A 17301-nucleotide genomic window follows, 5' to 3' on the forward strand; every position below is an offset into this window, starting at 1 on the left:
TGTACCGGGTGTCTTTGGGGAGAAAAAGGAAAAATTTTAAAAAAAGTTAACTCAAAATGGATCAAAAACCTAAATATAAGCCAAAATCAAAAACTCGTAGAAGAAAATGTAGGGGTAAATCTTGGTGACCTTGGATGAGGCAATAGTTTCTTAGGTATGACACCAACAGCAAAAGCAACCAAAGAAGAAATAGAACTTGATCACAATTAAAAATTTTTGTGCTTCAAAGTACACTGTCAACTGTGAAAAGACAACTTATGAAATGGGAGAAAATTAGCCATTTTGGAAAACAGTCTGGCACTTCCTCAAAAGGTTAAACAGAGTTGCCCATATGACCCAACAATTTTACTCCTGGGTATATGCCCAAGAGAAATGAAAACATGTCTACACAAAACCTTGTACACAAATGTTCACGAGCAGCATTATTGATAATAGCTGAAAAGTAGAAACAACTCAAATGTCAAACCGATGAGTAGGTGAATAAAATATGGTCTATCCATACAATAGAATATTACCTGGCAATAAAAAGAAAGTACTGATACATCCTACAACATCCTATGTGCTTTTCAATTCTGTAGCTACTGCGTATACACTGCAGTGCAAAATGGAGCTGGATAGACTTGGACTCGTCTTGCTCTGCCACTTAGTCCACGAGTGCCCAATTATGAGCAAGCCTCTCTGACAGCACTTCTCTCATGTTGTTGTGAAGATGCAGTAAGGGAAGTACTCGGCAGACAAAGGTACTCAAATAAAAAAAAGGTCTCTTCATGGTACCTTCTTTCCTTGGAAGTTCCAGTGAGGAGGGGAGGATGTGATGGAGAATAGAGAACCTTCTGAGAGTGATTTTTCTCTTTACAAAGGAATTTACCATCTTGTAGCTGCTTCTGTTGGTATGGTTAAAACATGACCACATGCGTAAGAGAGACGTAGACATGTATAATATGCATCAAAATGCATAAGTCTGCTCCATATTCATCTCAACATTTGAAGGCACTTGTAGGTTACCCTCTAAGAGTGAAATTAGGGGGAAAAAAAGGTGTAAAAGTAGCCATGAGCACAAATGTAAAACTGAAACATCAAGGGAGTTCAAGTCAAGTAACTATACCAGTGCTCAATCATACACAAATGCACGTGTAAGAAAGTCAAAACAATAGAAAATCTGTGGGAGGCACAGAGAATAAATCCAAGTGATCAGGAGATTGTAAGCTATATGAAGGTAAAAGCTTGTATTTTATTCACTATTAAATACCTAGCACAAAGGAGATGCACAATAGATATTTTCTGGATTAGTGAATGAGATGCAATAAGTATTTAATAGGAGTTCCAGAAGGAAAAACCTAGGAGGGAGAAAATAAAAGCACCAACATAATGCCACATTTTGGTGACTACAAATAAAGAGCAAAAAAAAAAAAACAGTTTACCAAGGAAATACAAATCAGATTGACGTAAGAATTCTGACCTGTCATACGGTATCTAGGGGCAGCAGAGCGATCTTGTCAGTAGAAAGGGGGGAATTTGAAGGCAGACATGTAGTGGCATTCCCAGAAAGTTTATCATTTTCTTGGAAAATGTTAAGGATATACTCAAGCAAAAAGAAAGATTGGGTCTAAATAGGAAGACACGAGATAAAATAGGTGAGCAATGGTTCATCAAATGTATAAATTTAGGTACTTGCTGGCAAATATTTATACTTAGTATAATTTTTTAAGTAAACCAGAATAAAAAATTGTAAATATGAAAAGAGGATTCAGGGGAAGGTGGTATTAAAGCTTACTAAAGATTTCATCTATTTGGGTAAAGTTATAGATATTCTTGACATTGATGGAAAAGTAATTTTAAGTATGGGTAACCCTTGCTAGCCTATCACTGTGTGATCTCAGGAACTAAATTAAGTAAATTTTCACACACACACTTATTACAAGCCATCCAGAGCTTAGAAACAAAATAGGTTGGGATAATGCAGTATTCCTTGCTATTCAAACCTTTGACCTAAATAGATTAAGAAACAAGGGCTACATGTATATTTGTTGAAATATTTATTTTTTTTAATTAATTTTTTTTTTTTTGAGGAAGATTAGCCCTGAGCTGCTGCCAATCCTCCTCTTTTTTCTGAGGAAGACTGGCCCAGAGCTAACATCTATGCCCATCTTCCTCTACTTTATATGTGAGATGCCTACCACAGCATGGCTTTTGCCAAGCCGTGCCATGTCCGCACCTGGGATCTGAACTGGCGAACCCTGGGCCGCCGAAGCGGAACCTGCGCCTTAACCGCTGTGCCACTGGGCTGGCCCCTGTTGAAATACTTAAAGGAAACATAAGTAGAAGAATATAAAAACAACGTGCAACTTTTAGACAATTAGAAGGAAAGAAAGTCTGAGGGAAGGGGAGGTTTAAAAAAAAAGTAATCCACCAAAGAGAGAAGCAAAAAATAACATGGAGAGCCAGATTCCTTTCTCTTGTCTTCCTTCATTCATTCACAATTCAGTCTAAAAGCCATTAGTTGACACCAGTCTAGGCAGGCCTCCGGTTGCTGTGGAGCCGTAAGCTGGCGTGGGGTGTCAGCAGGGTGAGGACGGTGTCCGTGAGCAGTGTAATGGGGTGGGGGTGGCAGCTACTGGAGGTTAGTGACCTGCAGAGGAGTTGATCAAATAAGGAAACATGGGAGATAATGGGAAGCTGTGACGCCGTAATAGCATTAGTACACCTAGCTCCTAATCTTGGTTTTTAAATACAGTTCTCCTAAAAGGAACAGGGCTCTTAGAGAAATGGCTGCCTTCAGGACTGGGGCGAGGATGACACAAGGTAAATCTGAAGATCTTGCTGTGCCAAAAAGTCAGGAAGTACTCAAAGAACAGTGGGGACATGTCAAACAAATACAGAAAACATCTTCAAGAGCCGCGGCTGGGTAATCTTGAGACAACTTGTACATCAAAAACAGATAATGATAATAACAGATTACAATCCACTGGATAAAATAGGAATTCATGAGTCCACACTGATTAAAATAAAAGACTAAATAAATGGGGAAAGGAGAAAATTTCTCTCTATAGCAGAGTACAAACTGATAAATGTAGTCAGAATAATGGCATTCACCATTTGGCAACCACCATAGTGATAATTAATCCCGCCAAGCAATGTCAATTAATGTTAAAACTAGCGTGTGGAAGTTTGATGAGGAACAGATCATTTACACACGGTCTCAAAGTCCTCCCTACAAAATACTGATTATGAAAGGGAAAAGTGACTACAGTGGAGAAACCTGCCAGACCCCACTTTATTTGAGTGATTACAGTTAACATCACCAGAGTTGGGACAAATCAAGATTGTGTAGCACCTAATACGATGCGCTAAGAACACAGCATCACTTCTGTGATATTCTTACTACAAAAGCGTAACATGAATCTGATCGTGAGGAAACATCAGACAAACCCAAATTGAGGGACATTCTTCAAAATGACTGGCCAGGAATCTTCAAACGTGTCAAGATCTTGAAAGTCAAGGAGGTGCATAAGAACTGTTTCAGGTTGAAGGACCCTAAAGAGATGTGACAACTAAATGCAACATGTGATCCCAGCTAAGCCATGCCTGGACGCCAACCCACAGAAACTATGGGATAATAAATATATGTTGTTTCAAACCACTAAGTTTGTGGTAATTTGTTACACAGCACAGAACACTAATGCATAGGTCACCTTACTCATGAACTGCAGATATAGAAATCCTGAACAAACTATTAACATAGAAACCAGCAATTCATGAAAATGATACTACATCACAAACAAGATTGGTTTATCCAAGGAAAAGAAGCTTGGTTTAAAATGTGACCATCATTGGGACCAGCTCCATGGCCTAGTGGTTAATTTCGGCACGCTCCGCTTCGGCAGCCCAGGTTCAGTTCTGGGGCACAGAGCTACACCGCTCGTCAGTGGCCATGCTATGGTGGCATCCCACATACAAAATAGAGGAAGATTGGCACACATATTAGCTCAGGGTGAATCTTCCTCAAGCCAAAAGAGGAAGATTGGTGACAGGTGTTAGCTCAGGGTGAATCTTCCTCAGCAAAAAAAAAAAAAAAAAAAGGGTAGGGGGCCAGCCCCATGGCTGAGTGGTTAAGTTCATCTGCTCTGCTTGGGCAGCCTGGGATTTCGCCAGTTCAGATCCTAGGTATGGACATGGCACCATTCATCAGGCCACGCCGAGGCGGGGTGCCACACAGCACAACCAGAGGTGCTCAACCTAGAATATACAACTATGTATTGGGGGGCTTTGGGGAGAAGAAAAAAAACAGAAGATTTGCAACAGATGTTAGCTCAGGTGCCAATCTTGAAAAAAAGAGATTTTTTGCAGATGACTTGAATGTGTTTATGGAAAATCCAAAGACTTAACTAAGTTTAGAAAGGTTCCTGAATGCAAGATCAACATATTTTATTTTACCTACTAGCATCAAACATAAAATGAAATTTTAACAAGACTCCGTTGATTAGGAGGAACTGGAAAATTTGGGGGCACTTTACTGACAGAAGCAGCAGGATGGCAGGACTCCAGTTCTGCAGAACCACCACTGAGGTGACTTCAAGACACACTCCTGTAAATAGACCACAAGTGTCAAATAGCTGCAAGAGTTGGTACCTCTAGTTGCCAGCATCCCTTATCCAGTTGTCAGAGTCATAATTCTTTTTTTAAAAAAAAAAAAAGATTGGCACCTGAGCTAACATCTATTGCCAATTTTCCTTTTTTTCCCCTTCTTCTTCTCTCTAAAGCCCCCCAGTACATAGTTGTAGATTCTAGTTGTGAGTGCTTCTGGTTGTGCTGTGTGGGACGCCACCTCAGCGTGGCCTGATGAGTGGTGCCATGTCCATGCCCGGGATCCGAACCAGCAAAACCCTGGGCCGCCGAAGTGGAGTGCTGGAACTTAACCATTCGGCCACAGGGCCGGCCCCAAAGGATGATTATTATTAATGTTTTTGGGTAGCCTGAGCATATACCTATGTTCATTTTTCTTAACCATTTGGGCATAAATGGGGTGCATACTATAGAGAGACTCTTCAGCACCTTGGTTTTTTGACTTACCGGTAATATATCTTGGAGACCAATCCATACTGCAGGAATATCTACTACATTCTTGTTTTTTTAGCTTTTTAGGTTAGATAATTTCAAACTTACAGAAGCGTAAGAATAGTGCAAGAAGTTGGCTCAGCTTCTCCAGTTGCTGCCATTAGGCTGCATTGGCTTCCTGTTTGCCTTATCGCTCCCCCTTCCTTCCTTCCCTCGTGTGGGTCTGGGTCTGTGTGTGTTTTCCTGAACCATTTGAGAGCAGGTTCATAGGTCATGCCCCTTCACCCCTAAATCCTTCAGTGTGTATTTCCTGAGAACAAGGGCATTCTCTTTCACAAACACAGCACCATTTTATAAAATTCAGAAGGTTCAACATTGATACAGAACTGTTCACCTATAATCTGTACTCAGATTTCATCAATTGTCCTAATAACGTTCTTTTATAGCAATTTTTTTCCTGATCCTGGATCCCATCCAGGATTGGGTATTGTATTTAATTGTCTTGTCTCTCTAGTTTCCTTTTAATCTGGAATAGTTCTCAACCTTTGTCTTTTCTGACACTGACATTTTTGAAAAGTTTTTAAATTACCTCATCTATTTTACTTGATGTAGAGTTGAGAAAAGGCGAATTGGATGGGCCCTAAATGCTCTTTGCCTTCTCTCTACAGATTCTGAGTGAGTGCAAAGGATGAGCAGGCTGGGCCCAGCTTGGAGCTCCAGAGGCTCCCCTTTCCAACAAGACCCTCCCACCCCAGGCTGCTCTCACTGCTCCACGATTGATTATGTTCCCTGACCCCTTTTCATCTGGATAGAGCACTGGGAGAGGCTGGTGGGAGGGGGAGCTTCATTGGAGGGGATTCCCTCTCTACTGAAGGTCTTTCTTAAGCACAGTTTTGGGATTTTTTTTTTAATAAAGCCCACTCTTTTTTTTTTTTTGAGGAAGATCAGCTCTTAGCTAACATCTGCCGCCAATCCTCCTCTTTTTGCTGAGGAAGACTGGCCCCAAGCTCACATCCATGCCCATCTTCCTCCACTTTATATGCAGGACACCTGCCACAGCATGGCTTGACAAGCAGTGCCATGTCTGTACCCGGGATCCGAATCAGCAAATCCTGGGCCGCCGAAGCAGAATGTGTGCATTTAACTGCTGCACCACCGGGCCGGCCGCCTACTCTTTCTTTTTTGGGTAGGCCTTTTTTTTTTTGGTAAGGAAGATTGGCCCTGAGCTAACATCTATTGCCAATCTTCTTCTTTTTTTCTTTTTTCTCCCCAAAGCCCCAGTACATAGTTGTATATGCTAGTTGTAAGTCATTCTAGTTCTTCTATGTGGGATGCCACCACAGCATGGCTTGATGAGAGGTGTGTAGGTCCGCACCCAGAATCCAAACCAGTGGTTTCAGGCTACCAAAGCAGAGCATGCAAACTTAGCCACTACGGCACCAGTGGCCCCCTTAAGCACAGTTCTCTATGAAGAAAAGGCGAGCACAGGAGATCCTACATGCTCTGCTACTTATCAGCGTATAAAGTCTTCTCTGAGAAACCCTTTATTTATACATGTCCTGTGGCGTTAATGGGATGTGTGTGTGTGTGTGTGTGTGTGTATCTGCACCTCCTTTGCACTATAGTTGACGACCACGAAGGGAAATGCTCCAGTCTATCCCAACGCTATGCGTTTTTGGAAGCAGCAAAATTCAACTGCCTCCCTCCCCACGCTGAGAAACCTCCCCTGGGGTCCTGGGAGTGGTGGGGTCCCCGGTAGGGTAGATGAATGCCCAAAGGGGACAGGGTTGCCATAGTGTCCACTAACTTAGTGGAGGGAAATCTTCTGTGGATGCATGTCGTATATATATACACGAGAAACTGAGTGATGGCGGAACAGAGGTTATATGTTCAGTTCATTCTCTGAAATCAATCTTTTTAAAGTTTTAAGTAACCAAGTAACAGTATCTCCTGGCAACCTGCTAGAATCTTGAAGGTGAATGGAAAGGATTATGATGCATGGAAAAATCCAAATTGGAATGCGTTGCAGTAGATATAAAAGTGAGTTTTCAGCTACTGAAAGGAGGGAGGAACATATAAATTGTTTATTACAAACAAAAAGAGCCAAAGTAACAGGCTTGGAGAAATGAAGTTTGAAAGGATTAGACGTAGCTCCTGAATAGAAGTGAAAGTCCAACGTGGTTTCACTAAAATGACTTCCCAGCAGCCTCTCCCCGCGGACGACTTCAGCATCTACTATGTCCTGTGAGCCTCTGTCGAGCATGGCTTTCTAGAGGAGCGGACTGGGGGCCGGGGGACGCCACACTCAAGGGAGTCAGGGAGCCCCATTTGGAAGGGTTCCCTTAGGTTTAACCCATTGGAGGTCCCCCGAAAGGAAGGGAAGATGTTATTTAATATCTAGGCAATAGCTATTGCTAGAGAATGACAGTCCAGGGCCTCCCATGGCCTTGGTAAGGGAGAGGGAACATGACCATCCATGTAACCAACAGCACTTTCAAACTGGCAGAACCGTAAGTAGAGACACTGAGGAGATGCCACCGTCTCAGGGAGACCCAGTTTTAGACACTGTACCTGGAAAGAAAATCATAAAGATTCTGGGCCGCTTGGTGCAATAGTCAAATTACGGGAGGAAGCTCCGCGTGGAGAGAGGAGGCCTCCTCGGGACCGTGGCGTTCTCTCCTCTGTGCAGGTCTAGTCAGTTCACGAGAATGCTCAAATTCTAGAGCTGACTGTAAAAGACATCCTACCTTAGTCATTTCTTTAAAAATTTTTTAGATCACCATTTGTTAACTATGTCATCTGTGCCACATGACTTGCATCATTTAATCTAATCCTCAGCACAGCCCAATGAGGTGGGTAGCATTATTCCTATTTTATAGACGAGAAACAGACATGAGTCCCAGATCAAGTAACTAGCAAGTGGCAGAGCCAGGATTTCAATGAAGATCTATGTTTTACAAAGTCTACGCTCCATCTCTCTATGTATGTATACACACATATATATGTGCTCGTAATATATGTATATATGCTCCTGATATGTGTGCACATTTGCTCTCAATATGTATATGTGCCTTATGTATGTATGGGTATACACGCACACATAGACACTCAATATATGCTATATAAACCCCAATAACTCTCTACAGACGGATGGTAGGTAGGTAGGTAGGTAGATAAATAGTCCTTCTCTTTACATGCCACTGCACATCCCTTAGTATATCACCGTGGGCAGATGACTAAACCACTTAAACATGACATCTCATCTGTAAAACAGGATTCAAAAATAAGTGTACTTACCCCAGAGAATTGTTGAAAGAATTAAATGGGGCAATGCATGTTGAGTACTTAACAGAGGTGCCAGGCTCAACACATGACAGCTATTGTTATTAACTACTATCTACTATTATTATTATTATTACCAGTAATAATAATTAAATTATGTGTCCAGCAAAAAATAAATACTTTGGTATTTACAGGGAAAGCTTGCATTTTTAGCCATCAATTCTAGGGACTCTGAAAGGCCGACATTTTCTGTCTTCCTGCTTTGGTTTTAGGAAGACCCTTTGATCTCTGCTCATTTGGCTGCAGGTGGGGTTCAAAGAGCTCCCGACTCAGTGATGCCGTTTTAGACTCCCAAGTTCGAACGCTTCTGTCCTTGGAAGGGAGTGTACTGGAGAGAAGTCTCGTTAAGAACTCTTCTTTGTGACATGAGGTTGAGAGCGCCTGATTGCCATTTGTACATATTTTGATACCCTCAAAATGCTTTCCTTTCTTTCCACGTGGCACCAACACAGCGCAGAGTGCACGGATCCCTATGACACCCCTCCAGGGAATGAGGCGGGTGAGAACCAGTCCCACTTCCAGGGCGTGACCGGCCTGCGGAACCTCGGCAACACGTGCTACATGAACGCCATCCTACAGTGTCTCTGCAGCATCTCGCCGCTGGTGGAATACTTTCTCTCTGGAAAGTACATTACCGCTCTTCAAAAGTAAGACCACGCACGCGCGCTCCCTGCAGCCCAGCTCCCACCCGCGCTCCCCCAAGGCGAGGTTAGGGGAGGAGCCCTGCTAAGGGCCCCACAAGTCCGCAGAGTCTGCAGCACCCCAGGTACCATTTCTAGGGTGAGTAAAGTGGGAAGGTCAACCAAGAGATGAATGAAGCTTCGTTTGGGGTCTGATGCTACGCCCTTGAGTTTTTAGGGGCCGTCGTTTTATTGATCAGCCAGAAAAATTCCCCTTCCTTCTTCCAAGGGACTGCAGTGAGGTTGCCACGGCTTTTGCCTACGTGATGACAGACATGTGGCTTGGTGACTCAGACTGTGTGTCACCAGAAATATTTCGGTCAGCTCTTGGCAACCTCTACCCAGCATTCATGAAAAAGACACAACAAGATGCTCAGGAATTCTTGATTTATGTCCTGAATGAACTTCATGAAGCTCTGAAAAAGGTAAGTAGAACTAATGGCCTTGAAATAGGGTAGACTTTCAACCCTATCAGCAATTGTCATTTTCCATTCTTTCATTTCTTCCATCAATATGGCCTACACTGTGCCAAGCACAGGTGCCAGGGGCACCATGGGGAACACTCAAGTTAGTATTTGCATAGGTCCGTATTTACCAAACTTAGCTGGTCATCAGAATCACCCGGGAAGCTCTTCACCAATGTCTGGCGCTGTCTTAGTTGGTATTTTCAGTGATCAGCAGGTGTGGAAGCCACTAATCCAGTTCCCTTTGCAGATAACAGCTGCATGGACTTTTTTTTTTTAAGTGGCAATCATGTTTTTAATAAAAATATATTCCTCATGAGATGTAACATATGGAACTTTACAACTTAAATTAAATGTTCTCGGTAACTACAAACCCAAGAAAATATCAAGCTTGGTATTAGATGAAAGGACAGATCTCTATACTGCAAAGTTTCCTCTTCATCCAAACCTGCCTTGCCTGAGTTCTTCATTGGCTTAGGACAGACATTTAATAAAACATGACAGCACCAGTTACGAAGGGTTTTGCCTCATTTACAAGACTCACTGCCATCAGCCTTGATTTGAGACCCCCACTCTCCCCAGACGTGTCCTTGACTTTATGCAGGGTCTTTATGCGCTGACGTTAGCTCGCCTCGAATCTAACATCCAGGAGATATGCAAAGACCACAAACTGCAGCCATTAGTCATTCTCATCTGCAATCCTCAGTTTTCATTTTTACTAATAATGAAATAATCGTGGCAGCACTTTTTTTAGGCGGAGGGGTGGGTGGTGGTGAGTAAAAATCACTTAGTCCTCATCTGTAGGCAATCTGAAGTAAATAGCATTCTGGTTCCCAAACCCAGACTTGGACTTGGGGGCGTGAGCTCACTGGCGGGGTGGGAGACCTCGGCCGCAGGGTGTGATGACAGAAACAAGCCAGAGAGGAGCAGCGTGCACGGCTCCAGATCAGAGCTGCCGTGGAGTGGCTGCGTCTTCAAGGTGTTAGTATATTCTCTGGAGGCTGTGAAATCACTGGAAGTCGGGGTGTGCTCCTGGAAGTGCTGTTCCCGAGTGTGAGCCCGATTCAGATCAGGCCACCCGGCTGGTTAAATCGGGCTGCCGTAGAAACTGAAGATTTGCTCTTTTGTAGAAGCGATCCTAACTAACAATGAAAGGAGAAGAGGCTAGGGGACATAACCTGAAGGGGCTCGGGAGAGATCCAATTCCTTTATTCTACCTCTAGATCAGTTTGCATGACTGAAAGCTAGTTTGATAGCTTCCTACCCTCTTCCCAAGAAAAACTGGCTCTGGGACCCTCTATCACATTATCATACCCATGGCCTGGGGCCGTGGACATGGGTTTTAACAGGGTTAGGGTGTCATCATTTCTGAGCTTCACTTAAGGAGGAAAATAACTGAGTTATCAGAAATCATACATAGTATGTACTCTTAAGAAGATCTTACTCTATTGTCTGAATCCCAAATTAAGTGTTTTCTGGTAGCAATGTGTCATTCCGATAGAAACAACTGAGAAGCGGAAAAAATTTAAAAATTGTTCGGTAATCAATCGTTGATTTGGGGCAAATTTGTTCCTTGCTCCAGTACCACCGAAGAAGATCATGTGAGAAAGGATCTGTTCCCAGGTGCTGCAGGAAGGCGATTGCCAACGAGACCTCCATCATCACGCGGCTGTTTGAAGGGCAGCTCAGTTACAGCGTCACCTGCTTGACGTGTGAGAACTGCACCTACAAGAACGAAGTCTTCACCGTCCTGTCCCTCCCCATTCCATCCGAGGCCCAGTGCTCGCTTCAGGTGCGGACCCTTCCTTCTCCCTGCTTCCTTCGTCTTGCTCCACCCCAGCCCTGGATTTTCTCAGGGCTGTTTCCTACACGTTCTAGTATGAGGGCGGCTGCTTTAGAACTTTAAAAAAGTCGGAAGCCCCTGGTGACAACGTTTTATAGAAAAGCGACACACAGCCCAAATTTCCCGTGAATTCAGTCGTATTTCTACAAGTTCTCAATAAAACAGCCTTGTGGTAAAATCGAGAAATTGGCAGGATGTACTCAGTCTATTCGGATGGCTTGGTGCATAGAGGGAATTTATACTTTTTGGCAAAAATTGTATGGCCTTTCCTCACCTCAGAGGTCTGTAGGTCCAGACTGGGAAGTAGATATAAAAGATTCTTAGTCTAGAGCTCTTGTATTTTGGACAAAAGCTGTGAAATGTGTTGGGAAGATAGAATGGAATCTAGTGCCTTCGTTTACCTCTGGAATTTTCTTCACCCTAATACCGAAAGTTCACCTGTGAACGGGGGTGGGGAGGTCGGCAGTAGAATACAGGGAACAGTTGGGAGGTGGGGAGCAGTAAGTTTCCTCACAGAATAATACACAGTTCTATTTTTCTTCCTAAATTATGAAACCACATCTGTTGCTAAACATTCTCACATCCCAGAATTGGAGAGTAGAATTCTACCACTTCTCAGATCAAACTGCTAACGGTGGCTGCGAAGGAATTCCAGAGACTCTAAATGAGGTGCTGGCATGTCTGCCGAACACAGAATCTGTGCTTATCTCCCTCTTGAGGTTAATGGTTTGCAGAGCGGGGTCCCGGCTACACGGAGCAGGTCTCCTCTGGGTGCGGGGTCTAATCCTCTCTTCTTCGGCCTTTATCACGGGCCACCCCCAAACACTGAGAGATGGCGCTCTTTCAACCATCAGATCACTTTTGGGATGAGATGAATAACGTAAGACAGCTGCCTACTTGGTTAGTGGAAACAGTACAGTCAATGTTATTCTGAAATGAACCAGAAACGTTAAAAGGCTGATTCAGGGATTAGAAGTGAGATGGGCACTTGGATCCATTTCGGTAACTAAATGAGAAAGCAGCGCTCCTTCGCCAGGTAGATTTTGCGCCCACCCAGGCTGCAGCTGTGACACTGCTGTCTGTCTCCTGGACTTGCTGACTTTAAGAAAAGCACCGAGGATTACATTTCCACAGCTCTTCCAAGGTTCTCATAGAACCAGAGACCCCAGGGGCCGGTGATCCAATTTGTCACCAAATCCTTTCTTCCTCAACAGGACTGTCTCCAGTGTTTTTTTCAACAAGACACACTGACCTGGAACAACCGAATTCACTGCTCCTTTTGTGAAACCAAGCAAGAAACAGCTGTGAGGGCCAGTATTTCCAAAGCACCAAAAACAGTTATCTTTCACTTAAAAAGGTATGGATTTTGTCATTTTTATGAGCAGAGTTTTTTGAACAATGTTATCAAGATATAATTTACATACCATGCACTTCAGTGGTATTTGATATGTTAATTTTTTTAAATTTGTGGTAAAATATATATAACACAAAATTTGCTATTTTAACCATTTTAAGAATATAATGCATTGGCATTAATTACATTCACAATCCTGTGCAACAATCATCACTATTTCCAAAACTTTTTCATCACCCCAAACAGAAACTCTATAACTGTTCAACAGTAACTCCCCGTTCATCCTCCCCCAGCCTCTGGTAACCTCTAATCTACTTTCTGTGTCTGTAAATTTGTGTATTCCAGGTACTTCATGCAAGTGGAATCATACAATAGTTGTCCTTTTTGCTGGCCTATTTCACTTAGCATGTTTTCAAGGTTCATCCACGTTGTGATGTGTACCAGAAGTTCATTCCCTTTTATGGCTGAATAATATTCCATTGTATGTGTATCATATTTTGTCTATTCATCTGTTGATGGACATTTGACACTCACCCTGGAGAGGTTTTAAAAAATAAATTCCCTGGCCTCACCCTTGGCAATTCTGATTCCACAGGTCTGAGGTGGAGTTTAGATTGTGTCCCCCATTCTGGATTTATCTAATTGTTTCCCCATGGTTAGATTCGGGCTGAACCTTTTTTCAGCATGAATCCAGCACGGGTGATGTTATGTACTTGTTATCATGTGACATCGGGAGGCACATCATAAAAGTTTGTCCCGCTATTGGTGATGCGAGGTTTGACCCCTTTGGTTAAGGTAGTAACTGTAAGATCTCACCATTTCCCCTCTGTAATTGTTATCACTCTGGACTCATGGATATTTTTAAACTCAATGTTTAATATCTACTACTATCATCATTTTTCTTGATGCTCAAATTGTTGAAAATTGGCCAGTGGGAGCCCATTCGAGCCAGCTCCTGTGACCCCATTAATTAGTTTAGGTTTATTAAAGTATAATTACATGTATAAAATTCATCCTTTTTAGGTGTATGGTTCTATGAATTTTAACAAATATACACAGTCATGTAACCATCACAGCCAACAAATAGACTATTTTCATCACCTCAAAAAATTTCCTCTTGCTCCTTTATAATCAATCCCCTCACCTACCCTCTGATCCTAGAAATTTCTGATGTCCATTCTTATACTTTTGCCTTTTCCAGAATGTCCAATGTTATATCATATGTAGCCTTCTGAGTTTGGCTTCTTAGCATGATGTTTCTGAGCTTAATCCTCATGGTAGCGTGTAGCAGTGGTTCCTTCCTTTTCATTGCTGTATAGTGTTCCCTTTATGAATGTACCACAACTGTTTATCCCTTCACCAGCTGATGAACATTTGGGTTGTTTTCAGTTTGGGGCAGATATGAATACAGCTGCTATAAACATTAGTACAGAGGCTTTTATGTGGATACGAGTCTTTTTTTTTTTAAGGTTGGCACCTGAGCTAACATCTTTTGCCAATCCTTTTTTTTCCTTCTCCTCAAAGTACCCCCCAGTACATAGTTGTATGTCCTTCTGGTTGTGCCATGTGGGACGCTGCCTCAGCATGGCCTGATGAGCAGTGCTAGGTCTGGGCTCAAGATCCAAACCAGTGAGACCCTGGGCTGCCAAAGCAGAGTGCACAAACGTAACCCCCTGGCCACAAGGCTGGGCCCAAGCCTTTATTTCTTTTGAGATGGTACCTGGGCATGGGATTGCTGGGTCCTATGGTATTTTATTAGTTTTTGAAAACAAGATTTCTTGCTTTCTGGCACAGGAATATCTCAGGCTCATCCAGTAGTTTCCCTGCCCCAAACCTAAATCAGACATTTTCCCAAAATGAACATAATTTCTTTTCTAGAAAGCTTTAGTGTGATTCTGATATGAGCTGAGATTTGGGAACTGCTGATCCATATAACAAATAGAGAATGTGACAAGATTTTCACAACATTTTGTCTTATTAAAGATATATTAAAACCTCAGAGCTGGAAAACAGGACGCTGCTAAGACAGTATGTGCTGGAATCAAGAGAAGGAAGAGCTGAGGCAGCTGGGTTAGAGTGAACAGCATCAGCCAGATGAACTCTTTAGGAAGTTATCGATGGGAGTACGGAGTTCTGCTCCCCCCACGCCAAGCCGGGCTGCATCCCTTTCTTTTCCTCCCACTTGATTGACACTGTCTCACTCCTGACTCAAGCTCCTGGCCCACTCCAGTCTCAGTTTTGATGAGGCTTGTGGATGTGGAGATTCTAAATATATGAAGATAAGAAAAAGAAAATTATGTACAAGTCTGCACCAAATAATCTTCCCAAGAAATTACTTTTAGGCGCCAGCCCCGTGGCCCAGTGGTTGGGTTCATGCGCTCTGCTTCGGCAGCCCAGGGTTTCACCAATTCAGATCCTGGGTGCGGACATGGCACCGTTCGTCAGGCCATGCTGAGGCAGCATCCCACATGCCACAACTAGAAGGACCCACAACTAAAATATGCAACTATGCACTGAGGGGCTTTGGGGAGAAGAAGAAAAAGAAAAAAAAAGATTGGCAACAGATGTTAGCTCAGGTGCCAGTCTTTAAAAATAAGAAGAAATTACTTTTAACTCTACTTGGGATTTAACAGGTGCATGGACTTCCTTCATGCGCAGTTCACAAACTGACTTCATATTCCATACCTTCATTCTCTCTCCAGGTTTGACATTCTGGGTACAATGAAAAGGAAGCTGAGAACAAACATTCATTACCCACTCACTAACCTGGACCTCACTCCTTACATTTGTCCGATTTTTCGGAAACATTCTAAATATAACCTCTGTGCAGTGGTGGTGAGTAAAATACTAAAACTATTTAAAATAATACAAATTTAAAGAAAATTGTAGAATTATCTGCTTGAATGCCTACTCTTTCCACCCTTCCCTGACTTCTCCTGTACTCTCCTTTTGAAAACAAAATACGGAGGCTGGCGCTCCCTGCTCTGACCCAGAACAGTAGGGCAGGGAAGGAATAAAATGTCCTGTTCACTGTCCCCTCACTTTCCTCCACTCAGTGGCTATTTCAGATCTGGGGAAATTTGTGAATTGTGCTCTGGGGGCAGCAGAAGTTGGTTCCAATAGCTTTATAGTGAATAATCACTGGCCACCCTATGGCCAAAGCCCCCCACACATGAGGTACATTATAGTCACGGACTCGCTGTCCTAAGGACACTTAAGGGGTCCCTCCGGCTCTGAGTCAGCTATAGTCAATGAGGATTCTCTGAAGGAAAGAAAGCATGAAGTCTGATTCAGACCAAGTCAGCCAGAACTTCCCACGTCAGTCATCCCCAAGCACCAAGCCATTCTCCGGGTTGCTGTTCTGGATCAGTGTGTGAAACACCTGCTTCAGAGCACGCGCAGGTTTCAGCTTGAACCCTGGGGTCCCGTTGTGTCCATATCGGATGGGTGGGGCTGCCCCAGAGCCCAGGAGGATTCACCAGTGTCCTCCAGTGCACTGAGGTCTAATCTGCCTATTCAGTTTATTGTTCAATTAATAGGAAGTGTTAATCCGACTGGCTTTCCTCTTAAGCATCTCTCAGAACCACATCTTCAAACTTTGAAAAAATGATCATTCTTTGTTTGTTCTTTTCCCTTCAAACCTTGGCATTCTCCTTCTTTCTAATTTACCCTGTCCTCAAATGTGGTTTCCCTTCGCTTGCTCGCCCATCTGGGAATCTAGAGTGACATCCTCTTCTCTGTCGTATCAATTATAGACTCTAATGTGAATTCTAAAATGACACAGGAACTGCCTCCCCTATATTTTACTGTTTTAATTTCTCATTATAAGTGTTTCTGCTTTAAGAAAACCCAAAGACAAAAAGCTGAATTTATAAAAAATTATATGGTAATTAGTTACATTATGAAAAGACACACATTAGTATAAAAAGAATCACCCCAAGCCTCCTCTTAATTCTCAATCCTTTTAGTGTTTGAATTATTATTAGTTAATTGAGGGGCCAAAAGTTGGTTTTGAAAGAGAAATATATTTAGAATTTACTGAAAATTGATGATTGATTGGAAATAAGAACTAAGCATCTTTGAAACCATGATGTCTGGCCATGGGGAAAGGTCATCTGGAGCCCTGCTACTCCGGGTGTAGACCCCAGGAGCCCCGTAGCATCGATTCTGCTTGCTAGAAATACAGAATCTCAGGCTCACCCCGGACTTTCTGACGTGGAACGTGCACTTTAGCCAGATCCCCGTGTGATGGAATGCATACGGCAGCCTGAGAAGTACTCATCTGGACCAGAGGGGAGGGTACCTTCTCCCCGTCCTTGATGGAGATTTATCCAGCCTCTGCAGGAGCCCTTGAAGAGCTCACAAATCAGCCAGATTTGTTTGATTTATTTTACAAACACTGCTGGCTGTGTACCAGGCACTGTCCTAAGCACTTTGCAGATAATCACTTAATCCCTCCATAGCCGTGTGAGGAGGCCTTATTATTATCCCCATTTTACAGATTGGGGAACAGGCGCAAAGAGGTTGAATAGTTGGCCCCAGTCATACCGCCTACAAATACAA

General features: G+C 43.0%; 1 protein-coding gene across 2 annotated transcripts in view; it reads left to right on the top strand.

Moving 5' to 3' along the window:
- The first annotated feature begins 578 nt into the window (after positions 1-578).
- USP50 (ubiquitin specific peptidase 50) overlaps positions 579-17301 on the top strand; it is a 32120-nt gene continuing 15397 nt past the window's right edge. The window contains exons 1-6 of one of the 2 annotated variants that reach the window (XM_070501681.1): positions 579-740; positions 8850-9044; positions 9307-9502; positions 11124-11333; positions 12599-12741; positions 15441-15573. In XM_070501681.1, coding sequence (XP_070357782.1) covers positions 8959-9044; positions 9307-9502; positions 11124-11333; positions 12599-12741; positions 15441-15573 — 768 coding nt within the window. In that variant the 5' untranslated portion in view covers positions 579-740; positions 8850-8958. Of the gene's footprint in view, positions 741-7136; positions 7300-8849; positions 9045-9306; positions 9503-11123; positions 11334-12598; positions 12742-15440; positions 15574-17301 lie in introns of those variants that run through there. The other variant, XM_014852489.3, reaches the window with a different exon arrangement.

Source organism: Equus asinus, chromosome 2, assembly GCF_041296235.1.
Source record: "Equus asinus isolate D_3611 breed Donkey chromosome 2, EquAss-T2T_v2, whole genome shotgun sequence".
Classification (NCBI taxonomy): domain Eukaryota; kingdom Metazoa; phylum Chordata; class Mammalia; order Perissodactyla; family Equidae; genus Equus; species Equus asinus.